Source organism: Dicentrarchus labrax, unplaced genomic scaffold, assembly GCF_905237075.1.
Source record: "Dicentrarchus labrax unplaced genomic scaffold, dlabrax2021, whole genome shotgun sequence".
In the NCBI taxonomy this organism is placed as follows: Eukaryota; Metazoa; Chordata; class Actinopteri; family Moronidae; genus Dicentrarchus; species Dicentrarchus labrax.
Window position 1 is genome coordinate 114845 of NW_026136701.1, and position 16564 is coordinate 131408.

General features: G+C 50.2%; 1 protein-coding gene across 1 annotated transcript; it reads left to right on the forward strand.

Moving 5' to 3' along the window:
- Positions 1-14217: 14217 nt before the first annotated feature.
- Positions 14218-15823, forward strand: LOC127369985 (uncharacterized). Its single transcript, XM_051411598.1, has one exon. It carries the CDS (start codon positions 14428-14430, stop codon positions 15718-15720), a length of 1293 nt encoding a protein of 430 aa, XP_051267558.1. The 5' UTR covers positions 14218-14427; the 3' UTR covers positions 15721-15823.
- The last annotated feature ends 741 nt before the right edge of the window (positions 15824-16564 follow it).

Consider the following 16564-nt stretch of genomic DNA (forward strand, 5'->3'; position numbering starts at 1 on the left):
TGTTACACGCCTCCTGATTGGCTGGCTGAGTGTTACACGTCTCCTGATTGGCTTGCTGAGTGTTACATGCCTCTTGATTGGCTGGCTGAGTGTTACACGCCTCCTGATTGGCTTCCTGAGTGTGACACGCCTCCTGATTGGCTGGCTGAGTGTTACATGCCTCCTGATTGGCTCTCTGAGTGTTACATGCCTCCTGATTGGCTGGCTGAGTGTGACACGCCTCCTGATTAGCTAGCTGAGTGTTACACGCCCCCTGATTGGCTGTTTGAGTGTTACACGCCTCCTGATTGGCTAGCTGAGTGTCAAAGGCTTCCTGATTGGCTACCTGTGTGTTACACGCCTCCTGATTGGTTGGCTGAGTGTAACATGCTTCCTGATTGGCTGTCTGAGTGTTACACGCCTCCTGATTGGATGGCTGAGTGTCACACGCCCCCTGATTGGCTGTCTGAGTGTTACACGCCCCCTGATTGGCTGTCTAAGTGTTACACGCCTCCTAATTGGCTGGCTGAATGTGACACGCCTCCTTATTGGCTGGCTGAGTGTTACATGCCTCCTGATTGGCTTCCTGAGTGTTACATGCCTCCTGATTGGTTGGCTGAGTGTTAAACGTCTCCTGATTGGCTGGCTGAATGTCACAGGCCTCCTGATTGGCTGCCTGAGTGTTACACGCCTCCTGATTGGCTGGCTGAATGTGACACGCCTCCTGATTGGCTGGCTGAGTGTTACATGCCTCCTGATTGGCTTCCTGAGTGTTACATGCCTCCTGATTGGTTGGCTGAGTGTTAAACGTCTCCTGATTGGCTGGCTGAATGTCACAGGCCTCCTGATTGGCTGCCTGAGTGTTACACACCTCCTGATTGGCTAGGTGAGTGTTACACGCCTCCTGATTGGCTTCCTGAGTGTTACAAGCCTCCTGATTGGCTGGCTGAGTGTAACATGCTTCCTGATTGGCTGTCTGAGTGTTACACGCCTCCTGATTGGATGGCTGAGTGTCACACGCCCCCCTGATTGGCTGTCTGAGTGTTACATGCCCCCTGATTGGCTGTCTGAGTTTTATACGCCTCCTGATTGGCTACCTGAGTGTTACACGCCTCCTGATTGGTTGGCTGAGTGTTACACGCCTCCTAATTGGCTGCCTGAGTGTTACACGCCTCCTGATTGGCTGCCTGAGTGTAACATGCTTCCTGATTGGCTGGCTGAGTGTTACATGCCTCCTGATTGGATGGCTGAGTGTTACACGCCCCCTGATTGGCTGGCTGAGTGTTACACGCCTCCTGATTGGCTTCCTGAGTGTTACACGCCTGCTGATTGGCTGCCTGACTGTTACACGCCTGCTGATTGGCTGGCTGAGTGTTACACGCCTCCTGATTGGCTGTCTGAGTTTTACACGCGTCCTGATTGGCTGCCTGAGTGTTACACGCCTCTTGATTTGCTGGCTGAGTGTTACACACCTCCTGATTGGCTAGCTGAGTGTCAAAGGCTTCCTGATTGGCTACCTGAGTGTTACACGCCTCCTGATTGGTTGGCTGAGTGTTACACGCCTCCTAATTGGCTGCCTGAGTGTTACACGCCTCCTGATTGGTTGGCTGAGTGTTACACGCCTCCTAATTGGCTGCCTGAGTGTTACACGCCTCCTGATTGGATGGCTGAGTGTTACACGCCCCCTGATTGGCTGTCTAAGTGTTACACACCTCCTGATTGGTTGGCTGAGTGTTACACGCCTGCTGATTGGCTGCCTGAGTGTTACACGCCTGCTGATTGGCTGGCTGAGTGTGACACGACTCCTTATTGGCTGTCTAAGTTTTACATGCGTCCTGATTGGCTAGCAGATTTTTACACGCTTCCTGATTGGCTGGCTGAGTGTTACGCGCACCCTGATTGGCTGGCTGAGTGTTACACGCCCCCTGATTTGCTGTCTGAGTGTTACACGCCTCTTGATTTGCTAGCTGAGTGTTACACGCCTCCTGATTGGCTGGCTGAGTGTTACACGCCTCCTGATTGGCTGGCTGACTGTTACACGCCCCCTGATTGGCTGTTTGAGTGTTACACACCTCCTGATTGGCTGGCTGAGTGTGACACGCCTCCTTATTGGCTGGCTGAGTGTTACATGCCTCCTGATTGGCTGCCTGAGTGTTACATGCAACCTGATTGGCTGGGCTGAGTGTTACACGCCTCCTGATTGGCTTCCTGAGTGTTAGACACCTCCTGATTGGCTAGCTGAGTGTCAAAGGCTTCCTGATTGGCTACCTGAGTGTTACACGCCTCCTGATTGGTTGGCTGAGTGTTACACGCCTCCTGATTGGCTGCCTGAGTGTTACACGCCTCCTGATTGGCTGGCTGACTGTTACACGCCCCCTGATTGGCTGTTTGAGTGTTACACGCCTCCTGATTGGCTGTCTGAGTGTTACACGCCCCCTGATTGGCTGTCTAAGTGTTACACGCCTGCTGATTGGCTGGCTGAGTGTGACACGACTCCTTATTGGCTGTCTGAGTGTTAAACGCCTGCTGATTGGCTGGCTGAGTGTGACATGCCTCCTTATTGGCTTGCTGAGTGTGACACGCCTCCTGATTGGCTGCCTGAGTGTTACACGCCTCCTGATTGGCAGGCTGAGTGTTACAGACCTCCTGATTGGCTAGCTGAGTGTCAAAGGCTTCCTAATTGGCTACCTGAGTGTTACACGCCTCCTGATTGGTTGGCTGATTGTTACACGCCTCCTAATTGGCTGCCTGAGTGTTACACGCCTCGTGATTGGCTGCCTGAGTGTTACACGCCTCCTGATTTGCTGGCTGAGTGTTACACACCTCCTGATTGGCTAGCTGAGTGTTACACGCCTCCTGATTGGCTGTCATGAGTGTTACAAGCCTCCTGATTGGCTGGCTGAGTGTAACATGCTTCCTGATTGGCTGTCTGAGTGTTACACGCCTCCTGATTGGATGGCTAAGTGTTACACGCCTCCTGATTGGCTGTCTGAGTGTTACACGCCCCCTGATTGGCTGGTCTAGTGTTACACACCACCTGATTGGCTGGCTTAGTGTTACACGCCTCCTGATTGGCTGCCTGAGTGTTACACGCCTCCTGATTGGCTGGCTGACTGTTACACGCCCCCTGATTGGCTGTTTGAGTGTTACACGCCTCCTGATTGGCTGTCTGAGTGTTACACGCCCCCTGATTGGCTGTCTAAGTGTTACACGCCTCCTGATTTGCTGGCTGAGTGTGACACGCCTCCTCATTGGCTTGCTGAGTGTGACACGCCTCCTGATTGGCTGCCTGAGTGTTACACGCCTTCTGATTTGCTGGCTGAGTGTTACACACCTCCTGATTGGCTAGCTGAGTGTCAAAGGCTTCCTGATTGGCTACCTAAGTGTTACACGCCTCCTGATTGGTTGGCTGAGTGTTACACGCCTCCTAATTGGCTGCCTGAGTGTTACACGCCTCCTGATTGGCTGGCTGAGTGTAACATGCTTCCTGATTGGCTGTCTGAGTGTTACACGCCTCCTGATTGGATGGCTGAGTGTTACACGCCCCCTGATTGGCTGTCTAAGTGTTACACGCCTCCTGATTGGCTTCCTGAGTGTTACACGCCTGCTGATTGGCTGCCTGAGTGTTACACGCCTGCTGATTGGCTGGCTGAGTGTGACACGACTCCTTATTGGCTGTCTGAGTTTTACATGCGTCCTGATTGGCTGCCTGAGTGTTACACGCCTTCTTATTTGCTGGCTGAGTGTTACACACCTCCTGATTGGCTAGCTGAGTGTCAAAGGCTTCCTGATTGGCTACCTGAGTGTTACACGCCTCCTGATTGGTTGGCTGAGTGTTACACGCCTCCTAATTGGCTGCCTGAGTGTTACATGCCTCCTGATTGGCTGGCTGAGTGTAACATGCTTCCTGATTGGCTGTCTGAGTGTTACACGCCTCCTGATTGGATGGCTGAGTGTTACACGCCCCCTGATTGGCTGTCTAAGTGTTACACGCCTCCTGATTGGCTTCCTGAGTGTTACACGCCTGCTGATTGGCTGCCTGAGTGTTACACGCCTGCTGATTGGCTGGCTGAGTGTTACACACCTCCTGATTGGCTAGGTGAGTGTTACACGCCTCCTGATTGGCTTCCTGAGTGTTACAAGCCTCCTGATTGGCTGGCTGAGTGTAACATGCTTCCTGATTGGCTGTCTGAGTGTTACACGCCTCTTGATTGGATGGCTGAGTGTTACACGCCCCCTGATTGGCTGTCTGAGTGTTACACGCCCCCTGATTGGCTGTCTAAGTGTTACACGCCTCCTGATTGGCTGGCTGAGTGCGACACGCCTCGTGATTGGCTGGTCTAGTGTTACACACCACCTGATTGGCTGGCTTAGTGTTACACGCCTCCTGATTGGCTGTCTGAGTGTTACACGCCCCCTTATTGGCTGTCTAAGTGTTACACGCCTCCTGATTGGCTGGCTGAGTGTGACACGCCTCCTTATTGGCTTGCTGAGTGTGACACGCCTCCTGATTTGCTGGCTGAGTTTTACACGCCCCCTGATTGGCTGTCTAAGTGTTACACGCCTCCTGATTTGCTGGCTGAGTGTGACACGCCTCCTTATTGGCTTGCTGAGTGTGACACGCCTCCTGATTTGCTGGCTGAGTTTTACACACCTCCTGATTGGCTGTCTGAGTGTTACAGGCCTCCTGATTGGCTGCCTGAGTGTTACACGCCCCTTGATTGGTAGCTGAGTGTTACATGCGTTCTGATTGGCTGGCTGAGTGTCAAAGGCTTCCTGATTGGCTACCTGAATGTTACACGCCTCCTTATTTGCTGCCTGAGTACTACACACCTTCTGATTGGCTGGTTGAATGTCAAAGGCCTCTAATTGGCTGCCTGAGAGTTATATGCGACCTAATTGGCTTCCTGAGTGTTACACGCCTCCTGATTGGCTGGCTGAGTGTGACCCGCCTCCTGATTAGTAGCTGAGTGTTACACGCCTCCTGATTGGCTGGCTGAGTGTGACACGCCTCCTCATTGGCTGCCTGAGTGTTACACGCCTCCTGATTGGCTGGCTGACTGTTACACGCCCCCTGATTGGCTGTTTGAGTGTTACACGCCTCCTGATTGGCTGTCTGAGTGTTACACGCCCCCTGAATGGCTGTCTAAGTGTTACACGCCTCCTGATTTGCTGGCTGAGTGTTACACGCCTCCTGATTGGTAGCTGAGTGTTACACGCCTCCTGATTGGCTGCCTGAGTGTTACACGCCTCCTGATTGGCTGCCTGAGTGTGACACGCCACTTTATTGGCTTCCTGAGTGTGACACGCCTCCTGGTTGGCTGGCTGAGTGTTACATGCCTCCTGATTGGCTCTCTGAGTGTTACATGCCTCCTGATTGGATGCCTGAGTGTTACACGCCTCCTGATTGGCTTCCTGAGTGTCACACGCCTGCTGATTGGCTGCCTGAGTGTTACACGCCTGCTGATTGGCTGGCAGAGTGTGACACGACTCCTTATTGGCTGTCTGAGTTTTACATGCGTCCTGATTGGCTAGCAGATTTTTACACGTTTCCTGATTTGCTGGCTGAGTGTTACACGCCCCCTGATTTGCTGTCTGAGTGTCACACGCCTCTTGATTTGCTAGCTGAGTGTTACACGCCTCCTGATTGGCTGGCTGAGTGTTACACGCCTCCTGATTGGCTGGCTGACTGTTACACGCCCCCTGATTGGCTGTTTGAGTGTTACACACCTCCTGATTGGCTAGCTGAGTGTCAAAGGCTTCCTGATTGGCTACCTGAGTGTTACACGCCTCCTGATTGGTTGGCTGAGTGTTACACGCCTCCTAATTGGCTGCCTGAGTGTTACACGCCTCCTGATTGGCTGGCTGAGTGTAACATGCTTCCTGATTGGCTAGCAGATTTTTACACGTTTCCTGATTTGCTGGCTGAGTGTTACACGCCCCCTGATTTGCTGTCTGAGTGTCACACGCCTCTTGATTTGCTAGCTGAGTGTTACACGCCTCCTGATTGGCTGGCTGAGTGTTACACGCCTCCTGATTGGCTGGCTGACTGTTACACGCCCCCTGATTGGCTGTTTGAGTGTTACACACCTCCTGATTGGCTAGCTGAGTGTCAAAGGCTTCCTGATTGGCTACCTGAGTGTTACACGCCTCCTGATTGGTTGGCTGAGTGTTACACGCCTCCTAATTGGCTGCCTGAGTGTTACACGCCTCCTGATTGGCTGGCTGAGTGTAACATGCTTCCTGATTGGCTGTCTGAGTGTTACACGCCTCCTGATTGGATGGCTGAGTGTTACACGCCCCCTGATTGGCTGTCTGAGTGTTACACGCCCCCTGATTGGCTGTCTAAGTGTTACACGCCTCCTGATTGGCTGGCTGAATGTGACACGCCTCCTTATTGGCTGGCTGAATGTCAAAGGCCTCCTGATTGGCTGCCTGAGTGTTACACGCCTCCTGATTGGCTGGCTGAGTGCGACACGCCTCGTGATTGGCTGGTCTAGTGTTACACACCACCTGATTGGCTGGCTTAGTGTTACACGCCTCCTGATTGGCTGCCTGAGTGTTACACGCCTCCTGATTGGCTGGCTGACTGTTACACGCCCCCTGATTGGCTGTTTGAGTGTTACACGCCTCATGATTGGCTAGCTGAGTGTTACAAGCCTCCTGATTGGTAGCTGAGTGTTACACGCCTCCTTATTGGCTGGCTGAGTGTGACATGCCTCTTTATTGGCTGGCTGAATGTTACATGACTCCTGATTGGCTGGCTGAGTGTTACACGCCTCCTGATGGGCTAGCTGAGTGTTACACGCCTCCTGATTGGCAGCTGAGTGTTACACGCCTCCTGATTGGCTGCCTGAGTGTTACACGCCTCCTGATTGGCTTCCTGAGTGTTACACGCCTGCTGATTGGCTGCCTGAGTGTTACACGCCTGCTGATTGGCTGGCTGAGTGTGACACGACTCCTTATTGGCTGTCTGAGTTTTACATGCGTCCTGATTGGCTGCCTGAGTGTTACACGCCTTCTTATTTGCTGGCTGAGTGTTACACACCTCCTGATTGGCTAGCTGAGTGTCAAAGGCTTCCTGATTGGCTACCTGAGTGTTACACGCCTCCTGATTGGTTGGCTGAGTGTTACACGCCTCCTAATTGGCTGCCTGAGTGTTACATGCCTCCTGATTGGCTGGCTGAGTGTAACATGCTTCCTGATTGGCTGTCTGAGTGTTACACGCCTCCTGATTGGATGGCTGAGTGTTACACGCCCCCTGATTGGCTGTCTAAGTGTTACACGCCTCCTGATTGGCTTCCTGAGTGTTACACGCCTGCTGATTGGCTGCCTGAGTGTTACACGCCTGCTGATTGGCTGGCTGAGTGTTACACACCTCCTGATTGGCTAGGTGAGTGTTACACGCCTCCTGATTGGCTTCCTGAGTGTTACAAGCCTCCTGATTGGCTGGCTGAGTGTAACATGCTTCCTGATTGGCTGTCTGAGTGTTACACGCCTCTTGATTGGATGGCTGAGTGTTACACGCCCCCTGATTGGCTGTCTGAGTGTTACACGCCCCCTGATTGGCTGTCTAAGTGTTACACGCCTCCTGATTGGCTGGCTGAGTGCGACACGCCTCGTGATTGGCTGGTCTAGTGTTACACACCACCTGATTGGCTGGCTTAGTGTTACACGCCTCCTGATTGGCTGTCTGAGTGTTACACGCCCCCTTATTGGCTGTCTAAGTGTTACACGCCTCCTGATTGGCTGGCTGAGTGTGACACGCCTCCTTATTGGCTTGCTGAGTGTGACACGCCTCCTGATTTGCTGGCTGAGTTTTACACGCCCCCTGATTGGCTGTCTAAGTGTTACACGCCTCCTGATTTGCTGGCTGAGTGTGACACGCCTCCTTATTGGCTTGCTGAGTGTGACACGCCTCCTGATTTGCTGGCTGAGTTTTACACACCTCCTGATTGGCTGTCTGAGTGTTACAGGCCTCCTGATTGGCTGCCTGAGTGTTACACGCCCCTTGATTGGTAGCTGAGTGTTACACGCGTTCTGATTGGCTGGCTGAGTGTCAAAGGCTTCCTGATTGGCTACCTGAATGTTACACGCCTCCTTATTTGCTGCCTGAGTACTACACACCTTCTGATTGGCTGGTTGAATGTCAAAGGCCTCTAATTGGCTGCCTGAGAGTTATATGCGACCTAATTGGCTTCCTGAGTGTTACACGCCTCCTGATTGGCTGGCTGAGTGTGACACGCCTCCTGATTAGTAGCTGAGTGTTACACGCCTCCTGATTGGCTGCCTGAGTGTTACACGCCTCCTGATTGGCTGCCTGAGTGTGACACGCCACTTTATTGGCTTCCTGAGTGTGACACGCCTCCTGGTTGGCTGGCTGAGTGTGACACGCCTCCTGATTGGCTACCTGACTGTTACACCCCTCCTAATTGGATGCCTGAGTGTTACACGCCTCCTGATTGGCTTCCTGAGTGTCACACGCCTGCTGATTGGCTGCCTGAGTGTGACACGACTCCTTATTGGCTGTCTGAGTTTTACATGCGTCCTGATTGGCTGCCTGAGTGTTACACGCCTTCTTATTTGCTGGCTGAGTGTTACACACCTCCTGATTGGCTAGCTGAGTGTCAAAGGCTTCCTGATTGGCTACCTGAGTGTTACACGCCTCCTGATTGGTTGGCTGAGTGTTACACGCCTCCTAATTGGCTGCCTGAGTGTTACATGCCTCCTGATTGGCTGGCTGAGTGTAACATGCTTCCTGATTGGCTGTCTGAGTGTTACACGCCTCCTGATTGGATGGCTGAGTGTTACACGCCCCCTGATTGGCTGTCTAAGTGTTACACGCCTCCTGATTGGCTTCCTGAGTGTTACACGCCTGCTGATTGGCTGCCTGAGTGTTACACGCCTGCTGATTGGCTGGCTGAGTGTTACACACCTCCTGATTGGCTAGGTGAGTGTTACACGCCTCCTGATTGGCTACCTGAGTGTTACAAGCCTCCTGATTGGCTGGCTGAGTGTAACATGCTTCCTGATTGGCTGTCTGAGTGTTACACGCCTCTTGATTGGATGGCTGAGTGTTACACGCCCCCTGATTGGCTGTCTGAGTGTTACACGCCCCTGATTGGCTGTCTAAGTGTTACACGCCTCCTGATTGGCTGGCTGAGTGCGACACGCCTCGTGATTGGCTGGTCTAGTGTTACACACCACCTGATTGGCTGGCTTAGTGTTACACGCCTCCTGATTGGCTGTCTGAGTGTTACACGCCCCCTTATTGGCTGTCTAAGTGTTACACGCCTCCTGATTGGCTGGCTGAGTGTGACACGCCTCCTGATTGGCTGGCTGAGTGTGACACGCCTCCTGATTTGCTGGCTGAGTTTTACACGCCCCCTGATTGGCTGGCTAAGTGTTACACGCCTCCTGATTTGCTGGCTGAGTGTTACACGCCTCCTGATTGGCTTGCTGAGTGTGACACGCCTCCTGATTGGCTGGCTGAGTGTTACACGCCTCCTGATTGGCTGTCTGAGTGTTACAGGCCTCCTGATTGGCTGCCTGAGTGTTACACGCCCCCTTGATTGGTAGCTGAGTGTTACACGCCTCCTGATTGGCTGGCTGAGTGTCACAAGGCTTCCTGATTGGCTACCTGAGTGTTACACGCCTCCTTGATTTGCTGCCTGAGTACTACACACCTTCTGATTGGCTGGTTGAGTGTCAAAGGCCTCCTAATTGGCTGCCTGAGAGTTATATGCGTCCTAATTGGCTTCCTGAGTGTTACACGCCTCCTGATTGGCTGGCTGAGTGTGACACGCCTCCTGATTGGTAGCTGAGTGTTACACGCCTCCTGATTGGCTGCCTGAGTGTTACACGCCTCCTGATTGGCTGCCTGAGTGTGACACGCCTCTTTATTGGCTTCCTGAGTGTTACACGCCTCCTGGTTGGCTGGCTGAGTGTGACACGCCTCCTGATTGGCTACCTGACTGTTACACCCCCTCCTGATTGGATGCCTGAGTGTTACACGCCTCCTGATTGGCTGCCTGAGTGTCACACGCCTCCTGATTGGCTGCCTGAGTGTTACACGCCTGCTGATTGGCTGGCAGAGTGTGACACGACTCCTTATTGGCTGTCTGAGTTTTACATGCGTCCTGATTGGCTAGCAGATTTTTACACGTTTCCTGATTTGCTGGCTGAGTGTTACACGCCCCCTGATTTGCTGTCTGAGTTTTACACACCTCCTGATTGGCTGTCTGAGTGTTACAGGCCTCCTGATTGGCTGCCTGAGTGTTACACGCCCCTTGATTGGTAGCTGAGTGTTACACGCGTTCTGATTGGCTGGCTGAGTGTCAAAGGCTTCCTGATTGGCTACCTGAATGTTACACGCCTCCTTATTTGCTGCCTGAGTACTACACACCTTCTGATTGGCTGGTTGAATGTCAAAGGCCTCCTAATTGGCTGCCTGAGAGTTATATGCGACCTAATTGGCTTCCTGAGTGTTACACGCCTCCTGATTGGCTGGCTGAGTGTGACACGCCTCCTGATTAGTAGCTGAGTGTTACACGCCTCCTGATTGGCTGGCTGAGTGTGACACGCCTCCTCATTGGCTGCCTGAGTGTTACACGCCTCCTGATTGGCTGGCTGACTGTTACACGCCCCCTGATTGGCTGTTTGAGTGTTACACGCCTCCTGATTGGCTGTCTGAGTGTTACACGCCCCCTGAATGGCTGTCTAAGTGTTACACGCCTCCTGATTTGCTGGCTGAGTGTTACACGCCTCCTGATTGGTAGCTGAGTGTTACACGCCTCCTGATTGGCTGCCTGAGTGTTACACGCCTCCTGATTGGCTGCCTGAGTGTGACACGCCACTTTATTGGCTTCCTGAGTGTGACACGCCTCCTGGTTGGCTGGCTGAGTGTGACACGCCTCCTGATTGGCTACCTGACTGTTACACCCCTCCTAATTGGATGCCTGAGTGTTACACGCCTCCTGATTGGCTTCCTGAGTGTCACACGCCTGCTGATTGGCTGCCTGAGTGTTACACGCCTGCTGATTGGCTGGCAGAGTGTGACACGACTCCTTATTGGCTGTCTGAGTTTTACATGCGTCCTGATTGGCTAGCAGATTTTTACACGTTTCCTGATTTGCTGGCTGAGTGTTACACGCCCCCTGATTTGCTGTCTGAGTGTCACACGCCTCTTGATTTGCTAGCTGAGTGTTACACGCCTCCTGATTGGCTGGCTGAGTGTTACACGCCTCCTGATTGGCTGGCTGACTGTTACACGCCCCCTGATTGGCTGTTTGAGTGTTACACACCTCCTGATTGGCTAGCTGAGTGTCAAAGGCTTCCTGATTGGCTACCTGAGTGTTACACGCCTCCTGATTGGTTGGCTGAGTGTTACACGCCTCCTAATTGGCTGCCTGAGTGTTACACGCCTCCTGATTGGCTGGCTGAGTGTAACATGCTTCCTGATTGGCTGTCTGAGTGTTACACGCCTCCTGATTGGATGGCTGAGTGTTACACGCCCCCTGATTGGCTGTCTGAGTGTTACACACCCCCTGATTGGCTGTCTAAGTGTTACACGCCTCCTGATTGGCTGGCTGAATGTGACACGCCTCCTTATTGGCTGGCTGAATGTCAAAGGCCTCCTGATTGGCTGCCTGAGTGTTACACGCCTCCTGATTGGCTGGCTGAGTGCGACACGCCTCGTGATTGGCTGTTCTAGTGTTACACACCACCTGATTGGCTGGCTTAGTGTTACACGCCTCCTGATTGGCTGCCTGAGTGTTACACGCCTCCTGATTGGCTGGCTGACTGTTACACGCCCCCTGATTGGCTGTTTGAGTGTTACACGCCTCATGATTGGCTAGCTGAGTGTTACAAGCCTCCTGATTGGTAGCTGAGTGTTACACGCCTCCTGATTGGCTGGCTGAGTGTGACATGCCTCTTTATTGGCTGGCTGAATGTTACATGACTCCTGATTGGCTGGCTGAGTGTTACACGCCTCCTGATTGGCTAGCTGAGTGTTACACGCCTCCTGATTGGCAGCTGAGTGTTACACGCCTCCTGATTGGCTGCCTGAGTGTTAAACGCCTCCTGATTGGCTGCCTGAGTGTGACACGCCTCCTTATTGGCTGTCTGAGTGTTACAGGCCTCCTGATTGGCTGCCTGAGTGTTACACGCCCCTTGATTGGCTGGCTGAGTGTGACATGCCTCCTGATTGGCTGGCTGAGTGTTACACGCCTCCTGATTGGCTGGCTGAGTGTTACACGCCTCTTGATTGGTAGCTGAGTGTTACACGCCTCCGATTGGCTGTGTAAGAGTTACACGCCTTCTGACTGGCTAGTTGAGTGTTACACGCCTCCTGATTGGCTGGCTGAGTGTTACACGCCTCCTGATTGGCTGGCTGACTGTTACACGCCCCCTGATTGGCTGTTTGAGTGTTACACACCTCCTGATTGGCTAGCTGAGTGTCAAAGGCTTCCTGATTGGCTACCTGAGTGTTACACGCCTCCTGATTGGTTGGCTGAGTGTTACACGCCTCCTAATTGGCTGCCTGAGTGTTACACGCCTCCTGATTGGCTGGCTGAGTGTAACATGCTTCCTGATTGGCTGTCTGAGTGTTACACGCCTCCTGATTGGATGGCTGAGTGTTACACGCCCCCTGATTGGCTGTCTGATTGTTACACGCCCCCTGATTGGCTGTCTAAGTGTTACACGCCTCCTGATTGGCTGGCTGAATGTGACACGCCTCCTTATTGGCTGGCTGAATGTCAAAGGCCTCCTGATTGGCTGCCTGAGTGTTACACGCCTCCTGATTGGCTGGCTGAGTGCGACACGCCTCGTGATTGGCTGGTCTAGTGTTACACACCACCTGATTGGCTGGCTTAGTGTTACACGCCTCCTGATTGGCTGCCTGAGTGTTACACGCCCCTTGATTGGTAGCTGAGTGTTACATGCGTTCTGATTGGCTGGCTGAGTGTCAAAGGCTTCCTGATTAACCGTTACAGCGGTTATTTACCCGCTTAACATTTAAACGTAGACTAGTTCTACTTAAACACTTGGAGTTTCTCCCTCTTTTAGGGACTTTTCACTACTTTCAAAGTTTTTCATACACTCTAGTTTCATTAGCATTAGCAGTTAGCTATGGCTTCTCCCTCTCCCTCTCCTCTGTCCTGCTCAGTGTGTCAGATGTTCAGTTATTCCTCTGCCTCCTTTAAAGATAATGGTACCTGTATTAAATGTAGTTTATTTACTGCGCTGGAGGCGAGGCTTAGTGAGTTAGAGGAACGGCACCGCACCACTGAGATATCTTTAGCCGCTATAGTTAGCCAGCCCCCGGTAGCCGGTGCGGTCCGACCGAAGGTAGCTTCTGTTAGCTCTGTAGATCCCCCGGTAGTTCCCGAGCAGCCGGGAAGACAGGGAGGCTGGGTGACTGAGCGAAGGAAGACTAGAACGGCGAAGCCCACAGGTCACCACCAACCGCTTCACGTTTCTAATACATTTTCCCCTCTCAGCGATACACCCGCTGAGGAACCAACTCTGGTTATTGGCAGCTCCATAGTCAGAAACGTGAAGTTAGCGAAGCCAGCGGCCATAGTTAAATGCATCCCTGGGGCCAGAGCGGGCGACATTGAATCAAATTTAAAACTGCTGGCTAAAGATAAACGTAAATACAGTAAGATTGTTATCCACGTCGGCGGTAACGACACCCGTTTACGCCAATCGGAGGTCACTAAGATTAATGTGGAGTCGGTGTGTAACTATGCTAAGACAATGTCGGACACCGTAGTTTTTCTCTGGACCCCTCCCCAATGTGACCAGTGATGACATGTATAGCCGCATGTCGTCATTCCACCGCTGGCTGTCGAGGTGGTGTCCAGCAAACGATGTGGGCTTCATTGATAACTGGAAGCCTTTTTGGGGAAAACCTGGTCTGATTAGGAGAGACGGCATCCATCCCACTTTGGATGGAGCGGCTCTCTTATCTAGAAATATGGCGAAGTTTATTTCTAAAACCTGACAGTCCAGAGTTAGGACCAGGAAGCAGAGCTGCTGTCTTACACACTCCTCTGCGCTTTCTTTAGAACAGTCACCCACCCAAAACCCCATAGAGACTGTGTCTGTCCCCCGACCACCTAAACTATTTAAAGAAATAAAAACAAGAGGAGTTCAACATAAAAATCTAATAAAAATTAAAACCAACTCCTCAGTAGCACAAAATAAGAGAATGAAATGTGGGCTGTTAAATATCAGGTCTCTGTCCTCTAAAGCTGTTCTAGTGAATGAATTAATATCAGATTATGATATTGATTTACTTTGTCTTACTGAGACCTGGTTGTCCCACGAGGAGTATGTTAGCCTAAATGAATCCACCCCCCCAGTCATATTAATACTCACATTCCTCGAGGCACAGGCCGAGGAGATGGAGTAGCAGCTATATATGATTCGAGCGTTTTAATGGACCCTAAACCTAAACTAAATTATAATTCATTTGAAAGCCTTGTTCTTAGTCTTTCTCACCCAAACTGGAAAACACTGCAGCCAGTTCTATTTGTTATAGTGTACCGCGCTCCTGGACCGTACTCTGATTTTATATCTGAATTTTCAGAGTTTCTATCAAGCTTAGTCCTTAAATCAGATAAAGTAATTATTGTAGGTGATTTTAATATTCATGTGGATGTTGACAATGACAGCCTTAGTAATGCATTTATATCATTAATAGACTCAATTGGCTTCTGTCAGAGTGTAAATAAACCAACTCATTGTTTTAATCACACTCTTGACCTTGTTTTATCATATGGCATTGATATTGAACATTTAATAGTCTTCCCACATAATCCTTTCCTATCTGACCATTATTTAGTAACTTTTGAATTCATACTATTAGATTATAAGCCATTAGGCAAAACTTCCTACAGCAGATGTTTATCTGACAGTGCTGTAGCTAAATTTAAGGAGGAGATTCCTTCAGTGTTTAATTCAATGCCATGTCTGAATTTAACAGAGTCCTATAACAACTTTAGTCCCTCTGAAATTGATAATCTTGTCGATAGTGCTACAGGCTCACTACGATCAACATTAGACTCTATCGCTCCTATAAAAAGGAAATTATTAAAACATAGGAGACTAGCACCTTGGTATAACCACCAAACCCGCCAGTTAAAGCAAATAGCTAGGAAATCTGAAAGGAAATGGCGCTCTTCCAAATTATCAGAATATCGCTCAAATTGGCAAGATGATCTTAAGATTTATAGAAAGGCCCTCCGTAATGCCAGAGGAGCCTATTACTCAGCACTAATAGAAGAAAATAAGAACAACCCTAGGTTCCTCTTCAGCACTGTAGCCAGGCTGACAGAGAGTCACAGCTCTATCGAGCCACATATCCCCATAAACTTAAGTAGCAATGACTTCATGAGCTTCTTCTATAATAAAATTATTACTATTAGAGAAAAAATTAATCACCAACTGCCATCAACAGTTATCAGTGGCTCTCCAAGTTCAGGGACTTCTGTCAATGTAAACTTAGATGTATATTTAGACTGTTTTTCTGCTATCGATCTTCATCAGTTAACTTCAATCATTTCTTCATCGAAGCCATCAACCTGTCTGTTAGACCCGATCCCAACTAGGCTGCTTAAAGAAGTTGTTCCCTTAATTGGCACTTCTTTACTGGATATGATTAATCTTTCTTTATTATCAGGATATGTACCACAGTCCTTTAAAGTAGCTGTAATTAAACCCCCTTCTTAAAAAGTCTACTCTTGACCCAGGGGTTTTAGCCAACTATAGACCGATTTCTAACCTCCCGTTCCTCTCTAAGATTCTGGAGAAAGTAGTCGCCAAAGACTTGTGTGACTTTCTACATAACAATAGTTTATTTGAGGATTTTCAGTCAGGATTTAGAGTTCATCATAGCACAGAGACAGCTCTGGTTAAAGTTAATAATGACCTTCTGACTGCTTCTGACAATGGACTTGTCTCTGTACTTGTATTATTAGATCTTAGTGCTGCATTTGACACCATTGACCATGATATTCTTTTACAGAGACTTGAGCATCAAATTGGCATTAAAGGAACTGCCCTAACCTGGTTTAAGTCATACTTATCAGATCGTACTCAGTTTGTACATGTTAACGATGAATCCTCCATAAATACTAAAGTTAGTCATGGAGTTCCACAAGGTTCTGTACTTGGACCAATACTATTTACTTTATATATGCTCCCTTTAGGCAACATTATTAGGAATCACTCCATTAACTTTCACTGTTATGCAGATGATACGCAGTTATATCTATCAATCAAACCCAATGAAATTAATCAATTATCTAAATTACAAACATGTCTTAAGGACATAAAATCCTGGATGACCTGCAATTTTCTGATGTTAAACTCAGAAAAAACCGAAATTCTTGTTCTTGGCCCCAAAACCTTAGAGACTCATTGTCTAAAGATATAGTCACTCTAGATGGCATTAACTTGGCCTCTAGCACCACTGTCAGGAATCTTGGAGTTCTCTTTGATCAGGATTTGTCATTTAACTCCCACATAAAGCAGACCTCTAGGACTGCCTTCTTTCATTTACGTAATATTAGAA